A 19,911-nucleotide genomic window follows, 5' to 3' on the forward strand; every position below is an offset into this window, starting at 1 on the left:
CTTGTCCTGGACTAGCGACTTGGAAAATTTTACTTGTCTGACTTCAAAAATGACTAGTCCTGGATGTCGGGCTATGGGATTTGCTCAGCCCTGAAGATGATTGCAAGGTTTCTGCATCACATCATCTATTGTCTGTAAACACTGGCTTCATGTATGTTATATAACATGCAGACACTTCAACAAAAGATTTTAACATTATCACCAACACAATTAAAAAAAAGTGTAACCTCATTTCAGGTAGTGCCTGAGTAGTATTAATCTGGATCCGCTGCATCTCCTCCTGAAGCCTGATCTGATCCTGTTGACTTTTCTCCAGTGTTTTACTCAGTTCTTCACACTCTTTTACCAACTTTTGCTGCTGTTGCTGACTTTCTTCCACCTCCTGCCTCTGTTCCTCCACCCTTCTGTCAATCTTCCCTTCATCTTTCAGCTGCTGGAGCTGAGAAGACTCCTTATCTGCCTCCTCCAAAAGGGCTGGAAATCAGAAACAATTCTATACTTACACTGACATTAAGCACCAAGTTGTAGTTATCCCATAATTTGTAAGAACAAGAGCAATGACATTCCAGCTAGCTATAAAAAGCATGCCCCTAATGACCTCTATATATTCTCAAGTCTCTCTCATTTGGGTTAAAAGGCAATGAAGTGCATTTTTCTAGGTTGCAAAAAGCACTCTTTGTTCCAGAAAGAGACTCTTGATTTTAAAACAGAAGACCCAAGTGAGCCTGCTATTGCTTATCTGTTTGATACATGTCAGCTTGTGAATGCAAGTTCACACAATTACTGAAACTGTAGAGGGAAAGAAATAACTGGAGCATAGCTCATACAAGGTTTCTTAGATTTTGCACTCATTTATATTCTTATAGTCACTTTTTAGCACTGAAAGGAAAATACATTTATAAACCTGACTTCCCTGGATCCCTCCCTGCTTCTTGGAACTAGGCCCTGATTCATAACTTGGAAACTGTTGATAGCCCTACCCTAACAATACATAAAATTACTTGGCATTATAAGGGCCATTAATCTGTGCAGTCAGTATGGATTACTGGGTCTGTCTTTATCCCCCTAGGGCCCTGCACCTAGAGTCATAACATGGAAGTCATAACATGGAAATCACTGAGATCCCCAGCCAAAGCAGCTGAAGTGTTTCAGTGTTTAAGATGTTGGACACATCTCCAGAAGGCTGCGGATTCAACTCCCAATATTTGCTCAGCCTGAATCCCATTAATATGCAAAAATGTTACTCATGAATGAACCTATTTGAGATCTTGATAATACAAGCTTACAAAGCAAGTCGGAAAAAATTCTATAAATGTTGTCTCTACAGTGTCCATAAGCTCAGACTGAGCAAGTGCAATATCACCTCATTAGTATGCATGGATCTTGCAGATAAATGAATTTACCCAAGATACTGGCAATATATGCTTACATACCAAATCTGATCAGAAATATGCCATGTAATGTTCAACTAGAGTGTTCAAAGGCTCAGCCAATCAGATGTAAGATCATCTCAATAATATGCATCGATGATGCTCAAAATCGAACTTATCCGAGATTTCCATCATATAAAGTATATACACAAACTCACCTGAGATCATAATGACATACAATTACATAACAAATCTGACGAAAATCTAAGCTGAAAACATGGCATATGGAGTGGTCAAATGCAAGATCCCCTCATTACTATGTGTAGATGTCACTGATAACGGCAATCATAAAAAACCATGATGAAATAAACTTACATACCAAATATGATTAAAACTGTAGCTTCTAGAGTGGCCACAAACAAGTTGTGCAGGATGGATGATGGACAGACAAAAGGTCATACCATAAGTAAGCATAAGTGAGCATCTGACCAGGTGAGCTAGAGAGAATCCCTAGGATTATAAAGGTCCTTCTTGGCCACCCCAACGTAAACAATTTCTAGCTGAAGTACTGAGGATAGTAAAATATTTTATCCTTGATGGATGGTGAAATGGTTTTAATCTTTTATCTTTTATGACCATTTGGAGTGACTAATTTTAGGAAAGAAACAACGGACATGGTACAATATGATATTTGGGAACCAACATACATCCTTAAAACTAGAAAAGAAGCATTTCAACCCTGTGTTGTTCAAATCTGAATAAACCACCAAAAATAATAAATTAATTGAAATCCTTCCTAGCCAAAACTTTTAACCCTGGTGATAACAAGCTGCACCAACAAAACACACATTTATCTCATGTGTCTAACACTGGCTGGATAATAATTTCCAGATTTCTCCTAACGTCCTTCTAGGCACAACATGCAAATTCCCAGTAAGCAACAACCCTTATATCCCACAAGAACCTCAGGGTTCAATAGTGATAATCTCACTGAAATGTACACAAATTCCAGTGCAATTAGTTTCTTTAAAATGTTAGCTGTCAATATCATGGTACACAAAGGCGACAAGAGTTTGCATTTAGCTTTTGTTAGCTCCTTTTATTTACTAACACAGGACACCAAATGTAATTTTTTTCAGATAGAGACCTGGGATAAATGGCTTCAAAAAATTACTTGCCTGGACTTACTTTCTGCTTCCCCAAAAGTACCAGTTCCCTTTCTTGTCCCCCCCAAAACTTGGTGACTTTTAAGGAATTTCACTGTCTGAAAGTCTACAACATCTGTATGAATGCTTCATAAACCTCCACATGACTGTTGATCACCTTAAGTTTGGATCACCTTAAGTTTGGAAAGAAATAAAAATGTCAACAGGGCTGTTGAAAAGACTGAAGACAAAATCTACTTCGTGTGTTCATGACATTTATGTAATGACTATAAAGAAAACAAAGTGTGCAATGAACATGACATGCATGCCCCATGTTTAATAATCTTGCATGTTTGTATGAATCTTACATGATATGCCTGCCCTGCATCTAATAGTCATGTATGTTTTTATGAATTATAAATGATATGCCTGCCCTGTGTCTAATAGTCCTGTATGTTTGTATGAATGGTACATGATATGCCTGCCCTGTTTAATAGTCCTATATGTTTGTATGAATCTTACATGATATGCCTGCCCTGCATCTAATAGTCCTGTATGTTTGTATAAATCTTACATGATATGCATGCCCTGTGTCTAATAGTCCTGTATTTTTGTATGAATGGTACATGATATGCCTGCCCTGTGTCTAATAGTCCTGTATTGTTGTATGAATGGTACATGATATGCCTGCCCTGTTTTTAATAGTCCTGTATTGTTGTATGAATGGCACATGATATACCTGCCCCGTGTCTAATAGTCCTGTAGTGTTGTATGGATGGTACATGATATGCCTGCCCTGTGTCTAATAGTTATGTATGCTTGTATGAATGGTACATATGCCTGCCCTGTGTTTAATAGTCCTGTATTGTTGTATGAATGGTACATGATATGCCTGCCCTGTGTCTAATAGTCCAGTATTGTTGTATGAATGGTACATGATATGCCTGCCCTGTTTTTAGTAGTCCTGTATTGTTGTATGAATGGTATATGATATGCCTGCCCTGTGTCTAATAGTTCTGTATGCTTGTATGAATGGTACATATGCCTGCCCTGTGTCTAATAGTCCTGTATTGTTGTATGAATGGTACATGATATGCCTGCCCTGTGTCTAATAGTCCTGTATGTTTGTATGAATGGTACATGATATGCCTGCCCTGTTTTTAATAGTCCTGTATTGTTGTATGAATGGTACATGATATACCTGCCCTGTGTCTAATAGTCCTGTATGGTTGTATGAATGCTACATGATATGCCTGCCCTGTGTCTAATAGTCCTGTATATTTGTATGAATGATACATGATATGCCTGCCCTGTGTTTAATAGTCCTGTATGTTTGTATGAATGGTACATGATATGCCTGCCCTGTGTTTAATAGTCCTGTATGTTTGTATGAATGGTACATGATATGCCTGCCCTGTGTCTAATAGTCCTGTATGTTTGTATGAATGATACATGATATGCCTGCCCTGTTTTTAATAGTCCTGTATTGTTGTATGAATGATACATCATATACCTGCCCTGTGTCTAATAGTCTTCTTTTTGTATGAATGGTACAAGAAAATACCTGCCCTGGATCTAATAATCCTGTTTGTGCCAGTAGGGCACCATGGACTCAGGATATTACTAACCAATGTATCTCAAGGATATAAAGTCTTGAACTATATTTACTGTACAGAAAAAATTTGTTTCTTATTAGGCTTACTACGACTTTGACTGTTATACCACGAAGTCTAGAGGGTTTCTCTTACCCTGAAAGCAAACCATTCACAAAATATAGTCAAGGAACTTACTCAAGAACAAACGTTTTTGTGCATAACCCATTTTTGTTTCAGCTGTAATGACCCTTTAATTTGAACTTCTGACCCCAAACTAAATAGGCCTCTTCCATACTTTAAATGCAAGCCCTTTACAAACTCTGGTCAAGGTGTGTGATCTATAACTAATGTTATTATGCAAAAACTATTTTTCTTCATTCATTCAAAAGTCTTCACCTTTGTTTTGGACCAGATGACAAAAAACACAATAGATCTCTTTCTTACTAAAAGTATTAGCTAGCCATAAACTTTGGGAAGGTACATGACCAAGAAATTACATTTTTGTGCAGAAACCATGTCATTATTTTTAGACACAGTGACCATAACCTTTGAGCTTTTGAGAACGATAAAAGTCTTCATTTTGAATGTAAGTACAAGCCATCCATAATGTCTGGTCCAGGTCTATGGTGACTAACCAATGTTATTATGCAGATATAACTTTTATTCTTTCTGTCAGTAACCTTGACTTCTGGATCCCAAAAATCAATAGGTCTCTTTCCTGCCTCGTCTCTTTCCTGCCTCAAATGCAAGCCATTTAATAAGTCTGGTCAAAGAATCTGAATATTCAAGTCAAGTTATTATGTGAAAAAATTTCTTCTTTCAGTGCAGGTCATGCTAATCTGTGCCCTTAACCATGAAAATGATTGGCTTCCTCCTTGTCCCAAATGCAAGCTTCTTACAAAGTTTTGCAATGGTACATTGTTGTTGTTGTTGTTGTTGTTGGAGGGTTTAACGCCATTTTTCAGCACACGATAGGCTATACATGGCGGCCAGTATTAATGGTGGAGGAAGAACCCGGGAAAACCTCGGAAAGGACCACCGACGCAATGGTACATAGTAAAGAACTAAAAACCATTTGTATGAAAACAAACAGGGAAGAAACTGGCAGATGTCATCACATGATACGCTTTGCTTTATGGCAGATGTATAAAAAAGCAGACCAGAAATTGTAAACATTAATCTTCAGGCCAAATGTGACTATTGTATTATAACTTATGTCAAGAATCAGTTTAAATATTAATTTTCATGATTAATGCATGGCACAGTACAGTGAATTAAATGGATTAAAAAACTTATTACTGCTGTTCTTTTAAGTGTCAACCACTGTGATTTGTGGTTACATAAGTTGCTGGGGGCCCTGAGTGGTCAAGTGGTCTAAAGCGCTCACCCTTATGGATCACTGCCATCTCACCTGTCTGCGTAGATTTGAGTCTCTGCTTTGGCCAATGTGGGTTTGTGTGAAAGCTTGCCAGTAGCTTCTCATAGGTCAGCGGTTCTTTCCAGGATTTTCCTGGGTCTTCCTCCACCATTTATACTGGCTGCCATGTATAGCCTATATTGTGCTGAAAAATGGTGTTAAACCCTACAACAACATAAGCTGCTGACTACATGGTTCTAACACTTTACTAAGATAAATCTCCAGGTTATTTCCTGGGGTTTTCCAGGATGAAATTACTTTTTTCAAGGTTCACATATGACCATTACTGAATGGAATTAAAGAACATCTTAGATTACAAAACATGCATTTTCTAAATCTAAAGATGTTTCTCTTTCAAGACTCCAAAAATATCTAAGTCCGAAAAGATGATCACAAACCACAAAATGTATCACATGAAACAAGTATGATTATATTCCTATAAACTGGCATGTAAAGTCTTTTCAATGTACAGAATACAAATTCTAACTTCATTTTGCTGCATTATGTTGCTAAGTGAGAAAAACATAATGAACATTAATTATGTTTTGTTTCTTTCAAACCTTTAATTCTAAAGAATTCTGTAGCAATATATATATATATATATATATATATATATATATATATATATATATATATATATATATATATGCTTCTCACAGAAAGTAAGATTTCCTATTACGGTATGAAGAAAAAAATGCAAATAATTAGAATCTTACCTTGTAACGGAAAGAGATTAACCCTGAATTTATCTGTGCCAATAAAATCCCAAACAAAGATTTTTCAAACAACCTAATCTCCTTAAGATGATAAGGTTTAAAATCCATGATTTAAAAAACATTTTCAAAAAGGTTGATTTAGATTTTGACAAAAGACCTTCAAAATTACATACTGTTGTATAAATAAGACTGAATTTTCAGTAAAATTAACTTGTCTTCTTGTAATTTGTTAAACCAGTCCCCAAACCTGTATTGATTCAGGGGCTCATATCGTTTTTTTAAGATAAAATACAAGGGGCAACAATTTCTCATTTCAGCTCTGAGATTCAACATTTTGGACTCAAATTTGGCTTAAAACGAAAAGCAGTCAATTTTTTTATCCGAGTTTCCTCAGAATATTCCCACTTCATTTTTCATATTTGGACATTTAGTTTGGGATGTGGGGTAATTGCAGATGCATATCGAAAATTTGGAATTTACCGCCACCATGCAGTAGCGACATATGGTAGCTGCTTACCTGCATGCCTAGAAAATTTAAACTTATGTTATATCAACTTGTGCCTGCATGAAATCAATCGGAAAATTATTTATTTTCTCAGAAATGGCAAGTTTTATAATCGTTATGTTATTAATCCGCAGACAAACAAGACGAAACTATGGCGTAGATGAAACCTTACCCAGTACTCACCATCTGCATTACTAGTCATATGACTTCACAAATCTCAAATGTGGAAATTGAAGTCCAATAGTCATGTGATATCAACAACAAACTCTTTTATAATGTTGTTGTACAGATATTCAATTATATTAAATAAAGTCACATACTTTTTGTAAAAACCAGCAATCTGGTCAGTCTGATTTATCAAATAGAGATCACATGTCAACGTGGTAGTCACGTGATGCAACAATTATTTAAAAGCACAAAAAAATTCTTTATAATAATTTCACACTCCTCAAGATACTGTATGAATTATTATTTTCCCCTCTGCAAGTCCAAGAAACATTTTCTAAATAAAACACAATTTCCTCTTATGACACTTATAAAAGCTGCATATAACTGAAGAATCCTAATGTGATGCTTTTAAGCCTCTTATACAGTCTCTATGTGCTCACTAAATCAACCAAATCTGAATCACTAAAAAGTTTCTCAAGCATAAAAATAATTAGACTGAAATAAATGAACAGTCAAGTTCTGACCTTTCTCAAAATTAATGAGCCAATCAATAACTAGGGCATGCATGATCTCTACAGGACAAATGCACTCCTAGTATCATCATGTGAGTTTTTGTGATCTCCATTCCAATTAATGTGTGACATACTTTACCAAAATAGTTGTTGACTTAACCTTGACAATCAGCCTTGATTTATGAATGGAAACTTTTACAACATATTATATACTCTTACAATAACACAAGCCAACTACTGAATGAAATAACTAAAATATAAATGTTATAAACCCAAATAACTTAAATAAAACTAGGTTGTAAATAAATATATAATACAGATATCTATAACACTGTACACTAACAGACTTTATTTCATTTTCTCATTCATTCTTTTACCAATGATGATTAAACGAATGTATCACTCAGCCAACTTTGGTGCTGGAAACATCTTACATACTAACTGTATATACATGTGCTAAAGTGAGTAACATCCCAGAAGAAGAAAAAAATGAATCTGTACAAAGTGAAACTCGAGTGTACCTAGATACATGTACATAATTAATTTTATATAAGTACAAATGTTTCCCACATAAATAGGAATGATTTTTATAATTTTTATTACTTTAAAACACTTAAATGATTTACTGAATACACCTCTCCCTCGATAACTCGCGCACATTGGGATCCACAAACATAGACCACACTATAAGCGAGGCGCGAGTTACCGAGGGACTTCCAAAAATCGCTTTGACATCGATAAAACCATGGGTGGGGGGCGTCGTTAGGGAACTGGGCTGTTTAATGACTGAATCCTCATTTTACAATCACATCGATAATAATTTTTAATAATGCGCTTTTTCTAATGAAGTTGTTCGTTATTCTGTTTAAATAACATTTTTTCTCTCAAAATATCCAACATATGAAAGATCGTTCAAACTGGTTTGAACAACCATCACGTGTACGCAAAAAATCTGTGTATTACGTCACTGCTTTTTGTTTTCTTGATGAGTCTGGTTCCCATAGTGGTGTTTAATAGTATCTTGCCAAATCAGTAGTCCATAATTTGGGAACTAGACTAACTGTTGATACACCACCAAACAAGATTCCTTTTTTCAAAAACATGCGACATTTTTTGTGACACGTCTACAGTGAAACTCAAATTTTTATTGTTCAATTAGTACAATGTTAATGTCGTGATTTCAATGGAAGTAATAATGAAATTTCTTCTCATCGCTGAGGATATCTCTAAATGCCAGTTCAAGAATTCTCTGAAACTCGCTTGCCCATAACGGTCCATATCTGTGAAATCAAGCTCTATATTTTACAATATATTCATTTCACTTGGCTGCCTTGTTATCTTTGATCAGTTATGAAAGATTCAGTTAATTTTAGGTAGTCTCTGTTACATACACAATAACATTTATTACAATGTTCAAGTGATGAAAAAAAAGTGAGTTCACCCGACATATGACCGAGGCCACTAGATTTTAAGTTAGTCTGATTTTTGTGCCACTTAACTTTTCTTTTATTCCACCTCCTTTTTTTATTATTCAAAAGACATAATTAACGTGATAATACAAAGGAGGCCAACTTTTAATTCAGTGCAACAATACAACAAATACTTCCGCAAGTCAGTTATCAAAACACGATTGGCACTTAATTAGGTTCTCAGAGAAATGCTAGCTGACATAGCTGTTATGGTAGATTGATGCATTTTACGTTTAATTACAAGAGGACACATTGCATTTATGATGGTTACACTTAATAGGAACTAAAAGATGGAACTTAAACACAAATTTCAATTGATACAATTTTTCATTTATTGTATTTATTTATTAAAGTACTGCCTCCACTTGGCGTGACATTTTCATTGATCAAAATTTCCTTACATATTGTTAATTGCAGTGTACTAGGAATGTCGTTTGGAAAGAACATGTAAAAAATTGTATGAGCTATTTTTAAATTTGATATTTCATAGTGTTGATTAAAATTTCCAGGTCCTATCTACCGTTTTCAATGATAAAACGAGTGATACATCAAAGTTTCCGTTACCAATTTTGATCGCGATTTTCTTCAAGTTCAACAAATAGGGATAAATTTTTGGGGCATTTTTGGGTTTAAAAAATGGGATCCACGCCTGACACCGTGTTATAAGTGGGTTTGCGAGTTATCAGGGCAAGAGTTATCCAGGGAGTGGTGTACAGGCAGAGTTACTGGGGTAAATCCACAGACCCTGACAGCTAATGACACCACTGGTATGTGATCAATACATGCATACAGATGAAACAAGAAATACAAATCAAGTGAGCAAACTGCATCCATTTGTAGTACTTTGAATTTCTCGTTTGATTTTCTCATTCTGCTTTCTTCGCATTTCATGGATCTCAGTCAGAGCTGTCTTTATTTTTTTCAAAAGCTCCTCTTCCAGCTTGTCATTTGCAAAGACTGTTAGCAGCTCTTCACTGTGCTTCAGAACTTCTTCATAACTCATTTCCTGAAGGAATAAAAAAGAAAACAGAAAGCATGCACAATTTCATTTTATACTGAAAGGGTTTTAAAATATTGTTTCACCTGCATGCACTTGCCATAGAGATCTCTGGTTTCACTTCACACATACTTTGTATCTATAGTGAAGAAAATTATAGTTTTACTCAATCTTTGCATAGATTATCAATTTTTGCATGGTTTTTGTTTCAACCACAGTGCTTCCAGATAATGCATTTTTCATGAATACCACTGCATTTTTCCATGAATACCAGAATTTCAATCCTTGCTAAGTTCAGCATAAAAATGTCTTAACTTCAGCTTATACAATCTATTTGTTTCGATATATTTCAGGAAGATCTTCAACATATTTGTTAATTTATTTGTTTCATCCTAGTTAATAAGTTTTTACATTTCAACTGGTCAGTGTCATCATTCAATATTTCATTTTGCGAATTCACTAAACAAACATTAAAATTATATTAAATGTTTTTTTTCTTTGGAATGCTGATAGAAAATTCTTAGATGTGAGTATTGCAATTATCTGAACAGGACTTAATGTAAACAAGTCAGATGGTTGGATGAATGGATGGATGGATAGAAGGTAATGGTAAAACAGATATACAAAAATAGAGTAAAAACATTTCAAAACTGCAAAAATGCAAGAATATGCTTTGTTCACAAAGTATTGTTTAAAGTTCCTTAACTTTATTATATTTCTAATATTCTTCAAAAGAAATTTTAGCAAAGCTATTAAGCAGAAAAAAGTTCAGTTTCACAGAACAGCGAGAAATTATTTTGTAACATTACTTAAAATCCCTTCTTTTTCTTTCTGGTTTGTTGAAACCATATTTCCAAAGTTTGCAAAATACAAATGTACACACATTTCACATTGACTTACATTAATAAATTACTACTGAGGATCCAGCAACTTGACTAGATTTCTGATATAATGCCATCTCTTAAAGCAGGTACATATACGTGTATATACATGCACATGGGGGCCCCGAGTGGTCTAAAGCGCTCTCCGTTATGGATCACTGCCATCTCACCTCTGTCTCGTAGGTTTGAGTCTCGGATTCAGCTAATGTGGGTATGTGAGAAAGCTTGCCAGTAGCTTCTCGTGGGTCGGTGGTTCTTTCTGGGGTTTTCCCGGGTTCTTCCCCACCATTAATACCGGCCACCATGAATGCCTATCATTTGCTGAAAAATGGCGTTAAACCCTACAACAACATGCACACAGTCATCAGACTCATCAAAAGCCAAATTCTGTAACTGACAGGATGTTTTCTGTTAAAAAGAAATACTTCAACAAAGGCAAAAGTTTAAATGCCTACAGAAAAGGAGAAAAAGGTAAAAGTAGACAAGAAGGAATATTCAGTTAGGGACAAAATAAATTTACCATTAATACAGGAATAAAATATTGAAAAAAATTCAAATTTAGTAAGGTAAGGTTTTGCTGAGCTTATCTCTTCAGTGAGTACAAATCCCTTTGATGATTCTTCTTTTCAATTATGTATAGTGGTAATATTTAGAAAGACAATGGTTTAATCTGCTCACAATGTGAAGAAACATTATGTGCAAGCCTAAATGAGTTGAGGTTTTTGTTCATCTGTTAGGCAAAAAAATTGTGTTTCCTTTTGTACTGGTTTTAAAATTTGGGTAGGTTGGTAGTTTTTTATTAAATATATGTATTATGTTGAGTCATATATATAATGTACTAAGCACTTCAAGTACTAGGTTAAACTGGCGGAATTAGATGCAGAAATCAATTTTGGGAATTTTTTAATTTATAAAACCTTTTTTGTTTTTTAACAAAAAATTACCCAGGAGGGGGGAGGTGCAAGGGCTGGCAATGAAAAAAAAAAGAGATGGTTGGCTGACTGGAAAAGCATTTTTTTGCCTTAGTAAATCAAAGTGATAAAATGTTTCAAAGTGTTGTTTTTGAGATTTTACTGACAAGCCCCTATAACAGAATAGATAGATATCAGTGGTCCCGAATGCAGTGCCCGTGGGCTCCATGGCTTTTTGGGGTACCTGTAGTTTAGGCTCCAAAATTTAGCAATGAAAATTATTATGTTTTTACGTAAATAGGTAATAATGAATAATGATAATGAAGGTAGCAATATGATCAGGGAATGTACATCATTATTATAAATTCACAAGTTATGTCAATGCTATGCATATGCAAGTAGTAGCGGTCAGTGCCTGCCACTCTCATAAGTTCTCAAATGTGCCTGTAGGCAGAAAATGGCTGAGGACCACTACCCTACATAATATTAAGTTTTTAAATATAATTATCATGTAGCATAATGTATCAAACATTCAAGTACTGAAGCTGATATGGCCAGGTAAGATTTTCCAAAGCCTTTGACAAAATCCTACACCATACACTGTCACACAAGCTATAACACCATGAAGTCCCAGGAGGCACCTAAAGGTGGATTAATTCATTCCTAAAAGACTAAAGGGAGTAGGTCAAACTGAATTGTTCCTCAAGAACAACCACTCATTATGATCTGGAATTCCCTATGACTGCAAGATGTACCAAGAGATCAACAGATATAATAATCACCTCATGTTTCCACAGAAAGATCTCAACACATTGATCAAATGGAGTTACACATGACAGATGGAAACTAACATCAAGAAATATGCCATTATGCAGCAGTTTGCCTACACTGTTAAGACCAAGATACCATGTGGCACTAATGCATATCTCAGTTCAGAAATGAGTGACAACTTTGCTAGAAACTAGGTGTGAATAACATCGGAAACAAAGCCTTAACTGTGCTAGGATTTCTATAATGTAATTTAAGGACATGCCCATCCAAAAGTAAGAGGGTCTATTTCAACACAGTAAGACTGAAGATGGAACATGCAGTCATCAACATGGACCCTCTAACTAAAGACCAAAGAAAAGCATGCTTTGCTCAAAAATGATTTATTTTCCAAACTGAATATGAAGTCATTATAAAAATGACTTGAAATTCAACCTTTGATTAAACAGAATCCAAACATCTTTATTTAATAAATTTATTGATACTAATTGATACTAATAGTTCCACCAGTATCAACTGGTGTTGTAAATCTGGTGTATAAACTCTATACATCAGTATTACTTCAATAAATCATTTATTACAAATTGTGGTTGATTATACTGAATATTTTTAAAACTACTGCAGTATTTTTATTGGTAGATGACAATTTCCATATGATTATCACAGGTAAGACATAAACGGCACTAATAAATGAAGCAATAAATACCCTTTTCCCTTGATCTTTGGCTAGTGCAGCCCCAGGATTTTCAAAATGTGTGTTACTGTATTTAAGTTCAAATTATAATGATTTTACTAAAAAATTATCACAGTTCTTCAGTAATTTTTATCCAGTTTAATAACCTTGATTCAACTTGTGTCAAGAAAAAAATTACCCCCTACTTTAAATTTTGAAAAAGGTCTTGGAAGACTACTAGGGATAATTATTTAGTTTTAATGTCATTTTTTTATAATCTGTAACTATATGAGATTTTAAAAATATATATTGTATAATTTCGCTAAATTTAGTCAAACCGAGTTATCTGTCCAGTAACTGACAAATGTGAAAATGATTTAGTTTTTGTACCAATATTACATTTGTACCATCAGCACAGTGCCCTTCAGTTTATTCTATCTTGGTGCACTAAGGCGATATGCAGAGTAGGTAATGGACCGAGAACATTAGTGGACCAATTTTGCGATGGTCCGAAAAGTCCCGGAATCGACAACCCCAAAAGATAAACAATCTTGTTCTGGTTGCCATCAATTACAGCTCTATCGCAGACTTTATGCAAAAAGCTCAGCAACGGGTTCCCATGGGCTACATATACAACAAAATGCATATATACTATCATTTCTAACATGTATGTGGACACAGAAATCTGACGTTTTATAAATAAAGTACGATGAAATCTCTGACCTGGAATTTAAATTCATACCTGGAGATGGGACATTACGTTCTACACTAGAAACTGGATATGATCAATAATTGCATCAAACTGCACTGAACACCATAGTAATTCAATAAAAAATGTTAACACTCTAATAAACAGTTTACATCGATTGTAAATTAATTGTGAGATCGCAAGTACATAATTCATCCAAATCGTTTTGGGTTTGAAAGAACGTAAATCGCGCTTTTTGTTACTTCCGGAATATATTTATACTTGCACAAGTCATGAAACTCAGATACGGAGAAAAAGAATTTCCGGGTAGGATCCGGAAAAAAAGAATTAAGAATTAGATCATTCCAAAACAGTAAATATTTGTGAGTTTGAAATTCACCCGAAATTACATCAATCCATAAGACTTGGCTTATGCTTTTATTTAAGGGCAGATTTTTTGACTTAATATCTGACGATGTATATCTTACTAGTTGCTTTGTTTCACGAGAGTTCGTTAGAAAGAAACTTCCGTCCACGAATCAAGGGATAGGGTTTCTAACCTGTAACAATATAACACAAGGGAAGACACAAATCCGCACCTCTCGGTAGTTCCAACACTGCTTTTAATTGATTGATTACTTGGATTTACGTCGCGTGCGCCCAAAAGGGCATGTGCGACGGCTTTATTTCCGCACAGCGGGATGCTAAATGTTCCTGGGGGAATGAATTAGTGGCACATCCCCCAGACTTGAACGGTGGGCTTTCATGAGTGGGAATCACAGGTGCTCGACGCGAGCTTGATGTTGAGAAGAAAGAAGAAGAAAAATACAATAATCTAAAGGAAAAGGATAGAGAGGGTCCAATGTCAGAACGGGTCATTGGGGTGATCTAAAGTATTTTTTGTCACTCTGTATGATTTTGTCCTTTAGATTATTGTTTGTTTTTTTTCACAACATCGAGCTCGCATCGAGCACGTGCGGTAGGAATGGACCCAACACACACTCAAGTTAACGAAGAGTTGATTTCAGTCCGTTATTGCTTGTGTCGACCCAAGCAGTAAATAACGCCCATTTCGATTGGTCGCAACAATGACGTCACATCGGGACACCTAGCTTTAGGCGGGTGGGAATTGTTCCACATCTCCGCCGTTATACGATGTCCGTGAGAGACAAGAGGGCAAGGAACTCGGCAAGCCAGCCATGGATGTCGTGCACTCCCAAGAACGCCAGCCCGTACTTAGATTTAGTCTAGTTGTACTAATGGACAAAAAAATAAATAAAAAAAATTCCAATAATGTGTTAGCCACCTGTGCAATTGGGTCAAATCAAAACAAGTTGTAAAATTTTCCTACGTCCTAACAATCGTAAAAATTCTAGTACATAAGTGTACGTTGTAGATGCCCTTCAAATTTTTTATAACTAATATGTCTGAGCGACATATAAAAAGTTTGGTCCCTGTTAGGTCATAAAAGGTTTGAATTTTGAGGCGGTGGATTGAAGGATCAAGTTAGTGCACATAATAGTTTTATCGAAACGGGATACCAAGCCAAAATGGTTCCCTGGATAAGAGGCAATATTGGTAGCCGTTAGAAGGGCTTTTTATAAGCAAAAGTTCTCCGTTTTTCTTCTGCTTCTTTACATTTCTACGCAATCATTTTTCCTCTCGGGTAATTTCGGGGAAATGGTAGCTGTGTAGCGTAGAACTGTAGTTAGCTGCTTCTACTAGCTGCTGGACTGGGTAGTTCTTGTAGGCCTCTTGATAGAATTGTGTAAGGATTCTGATACCATAGTGCCATTTGCTATTAATTTATTTTTGCTTTTATTTATGTTAGGTGTTTCATGCGCGCGTTGCACGCTTATTTGTGTCCGACTGAGGCAAGGGAGGAAGTGACCAGGAAGGCAGGCGACCATCTGCAGGCAGGAGTCCGCTCATTCCAGGGTACTGGTTTTAATGGATATACTTGCACGAATTTAGAGTTTTGGTTCTTGTGTCCGAAATTGTTCTAAAGATGAACTAGGTTGGATTGGATGGAAAACTCTGTGCTGCTTTAGTGTTAGTGTGGTCTGTATCACAGAAGTAGGCCGCAGTATTGCCTTGGCTGTCTTTCATGTTAGGGCTAGCTAGAGAGCAGAGAAGAAGATTGTTTTGTTTGTTATGAATATTATTATTGTTGATATTTAAGGATATATTTGGGATTTAAGAATACGGGAACCTTTGCTGAGCATTCAGGTCCCTAGGGACGTATCAAAAGCGCCCGTCTATGTATATTAATCTGGTTTTTAGAGAGTATTTGGGTGGGTTTTGTATGTTTTACAGGTTGTTATTTTTAAGCTAGAAGGACACCCTTGCTGAGTCCCTAGATCCCCCAGGACATGTCAAGGGTAAACATCTGCTAGTGGAAATTTGGATGTGTCCAGGAATTTAAGTATGTTTTGGTAGGTCAGATTTATGTTGGGGTTGTTATTTTTAAGGACATCTGGCTACGTGGTAGGGGATCTAATTTTTTTTTTTTTGGGGGGGGGTGCTTTTTGAAATTCCATTCTAGCTACCTGATATTTTGAGCAGCTATTGTATATATGTGGCAGGTCTTCTGAACAACCTCAAATCTGTAGTTCAACAATAAGTATGTTTCAGTAGTTAACAATGCACTGTGCAACAATGTAACCAGCAATCAGCACCAAATTTACCAAAATCAGTATTTGTTTTGGCCACCAAAATTAATACGCATCACTATGTACATTAACGATATTTATTGCGGACTGGTGGTTGTTCGGATCTTACATTTCGGTCAATGGTGAAATCCAAGACTATCCGAATGCAAAACAGCACTTCTAGATGGAATTTGTCCAGACGTCAAAATCGGCGAACAAATATCGCATTTTCTCCATTATGTCATAAACTTAACGAAGTGCGTCGAACTGGTTTGAAAACTGAACTATTCTTGATTACGACTGGCTTAAGTTGGAAATTAGCAGACGCAAATGGGATAAACTAGCAGTGTTGAAACTACCGAGGGGATACGGATTGGTGTCTTCCCTTGTGTAATATTGTTACAGGTTAGAACCCCCATCCCTTGGTTCATGGACGGATACTCCAAATTTTCTTTGTAACGAACCCCTGTGCTTTGTTTACAGAAGTGTTCACCAACCCCACCCCTGCAGTTTGTACACTTCTTTAAATCGAACGCATCGATGATATTAAAAAGATAGACAACTTAGCCATTTCATTCATTCATTTATGATGGTCCCTTGTGCTGTGTTTTTATTTGTGTTTTATACCGAACGGAAGTTTTCAGTGTAAACAAAGAACCTGCTCATTGTCGCTTTCTGGTTTCTGTTTCCTGGTAAAGTCCATTTTCAGCGAAGGGTTGAAGCGTTCACTAGACAGAGAATGTACACACTGCTTGAATGCATCTAATATTTGCTATGTCTGGTTTTAATATTTCTCAAATAAACTGAATGAAAAAAAAAGATTTGTTGTTTTCTTTGTGTTTTAATCCAACAAAAGTTTTCAGTGTAAACGAAGAACCTGCTCGTTGTCGCTTTCCGGTTTCTGTCTCTAGTAAAGTCCATTTGGAGTCAAGGTGTGAAGCGTTAACTAGACAGAAAATATACATTGAATGTATCTAATATATGCTATGTCTGATTTTAATATTTCTCAAATAAAATGAAACAAAATAAAGACCGAGAGCCGCGAAACTCTTAGGTAGGTAGACTCAAAGTAATGTAACTTTCAGAGATATGGAAGCCTATTAAAGACTATAATTGCATCATTCATCGTTGTCTGAAATAGAATCGCCCATAGAAATATGGCCGTGAATGTTAACAGTGTCGTTCAACTTTGAATCACTTGATCAGTTTGTTCACTGTATTCAACCATTTGCGGAAACGATGCACAGATGTGATCACATTTCTTGGAAGCTAGTCTTAAAGAAAGTTAAGGCCCATCTGATTCGACTTCAAGCCAGTTTCTACTAGTTAACATTCAAAACAAACTGAATGTTTATTTTTGTGATATATTGTTTTCCTCTTGTTTTTATAGAAAAAGATAAAGTAGAACTGATACAGCTTGCACGTCATAGAATCCATACCTGGACCAAAGTTCAAACTTACTGGTATATTGAAAATATGTTGAATTGGATTCCTTATTCCTTCGCTTCCGAACGGAGACCAATGCGACCGTAAAGTCAAAAAAAAAAAAAAGAAAAAAAAAAAAAAAGAGTTTCACCTGCAACAACACCAAAATAAACAAGAGTCATTTCATATGGAAACAAGTAAGACAAGCAAAGAAAAAGAAAGCCATAAAATCTGCATAGTAAAAATAAAACAACCGCTACCTGCACCAAACGAAAGAGAACCACTACAGCCAGAACACACAGGTTGTTGTTGTTGTTGTGGGGTTTAACGCCATTCGTCAGCACACGATAGGCTATACATGGCGGCCAGCATTAATCATATACCAGATCAGTGTCTCCAGAAGCAGCATCAACAAAAGCATTGTCACCTGAGTCAGTATCATCTACTCCGATTTTGATTATATCGGCTAAACCTAATTTTAAAACGTATTTCCAAATATGTTTACCGATCCGGTGGCCTAAGTTGTTAGAACGTCCGCCTCGGATGCGGGAGGCCGCGGGTTCGAACCCCAGATGAGTCATACTAAAGACATAAAAACTGTATTGGGGGCGCTCACCAATTAATATGTACTTTAGAGAGAGTGGCGTATGTAAGGTGAAGTAGTTTGCATTTAAAACATGCACAATGGAGAGAATGTTGGCATACCTATGTGCTACAGTAATGTAATGTGGATGATATTTCTTTGGATATTGTACTTTTGGAAATTTTACATGATTTAAGCACACTGCTAACTAAAATGACTGCTCCCTTGTGTTAAAAAATCAGCCTGAATTAGTCTAAAGTACACTCTACATAGCAGCTATTAAAATAGGAAAATGAATTTTGCCAGACTAGACAATACCAGCTTCTGAAAGTGCAATGAATGAATTATCAAATATGTAAAATGTAAAAAAATTATCGGCTCTTTTTTTTTACAATTTACCTCTTAAGTTCAGGAAGTGAAAATGACCAAGTAGAGCTAGCACTTTTTTGAAAGGTTCACATTTGAAGTAAGGCCAAGCTGTATACTCTATAACCCATAGTACACCCATCAATCATACATCAAAATAAAGGGAATTAAAGGTTCTTTTAATTATACCTAAGATATACAAGGTCTTTTTTAAATAGCCAGTATAACCAGTGAGGAAAGCCGGGGAAATTCTTTTTCTTTAAAATCTTAATCCTATGGAAAATGCGAAACTGTATAGCGCCACCATTTGCAGCTGTCTGCGGCATGATGCCCAGAGGTAGACATCACTACAAACTGCCACACTTGCCACACTGCGGACATCGTCGCGGTATGACTAAAATGTTTTTAAAGCTAAGTTTAAAAAAATGTAAAATCACACACACACACACACACACACACTCCAAATATGTTAATGACGCCAATCAAATGGACATACGTTCATGAAGATACGTCTCCACCTTCACAGCCCAAGCAACAAGCGCAGAAGAGAAAGGGTTTGTTAAAAAAAAAATTAATAATTAAAATAAATGTCGTTCAGTTCAGTCCACTGAACTGCTTTTTTCGTCCAGTGCCTAAATAAAGCTCGTTCTTCGTCGCGACAGCAAGTGAACATGAACACCAATATCAAAGAAGTCATTTTCCCATGTTTGCGTTCGTCACTTTGACAAGATATCTAAACAAATACCATGTCATCGTTTTTATTGTCTTCATCAGATGACTACTACAACTGGGAGAATATTCAAATCCCTTTATTTAGCTAAACATGGGTATGTGTTGGCGGTCTAAACCAAAGCTGATGTATTATATTAATAATGACATCGGGGCAACACAATTAAGTCGGCATAGTCATATCTAAATACATGGTAAAAATATAACTCCAGCCACCAAAAGAAGAAAAAAGCTAATCCAGCGAAGAGGATTTGTTCCGATTCTGAAGGCACCATTGTCAACCAAAGCAGTTGCTCCAATGATCAGAACGATAGGATGTCCTCTATCGGGCAGATTCATTTA

The 19,911-nt window shown here is 35.9% G+C and overlaps 1 protein-coding gene across 2 annotated transcripts in view; it reads right to left on the reverse strand.

Annotated features, from left to right (window-relative positions):
* LOC149803355 (uncharacterized) overlaps positions 1-19,911 on the reverse strand; it is a 45,097-nt gene that overhangs the window by 11,073 nt on the left and 14,113 nt on the right. The window contains exons 1-3 of one of the 2 annotated variants that reach the window (XM_089953055.1): positions 13,870-14,070; positions 9,741-9,903; positions 228-474 (exon numbers count right to left, since the gene is read on the reverse strand). In XM_089953055.1, coding sequence (XP_089809181.1) covers positions 228-474; positions 9,741-9,903; positions 13,870-13,884 — 425 coding nt within the window. In that variant the 5' untranslated portion in view covers positions 13,885-14,070. Of the gene's footprint in view, positions 1-227; positions 475-9,740; positions 9,904-13,869; positions 14,071-19,911 lie in introns of those variants that run through there. The other variant, XM_089953056.1, reaches the window with a different exon arrangement.

This window comes from Sinohyriopsis cumingii, chromosome 3 (assembly GCF_028554795.1).
Source record: "Sinohyriopsis cumingii isolate HCF-2022 chromosome 3, ASM2855479v2, whole genome shotgun sequence".
In the NCBI taxonomy this organism is placed as follows: Eukaryota; Metazoa; Mollusca; class Bivalvia; order Unionida; family Unionidae; genus Sinohyriopsis; species Sinohyriopsis cumingii.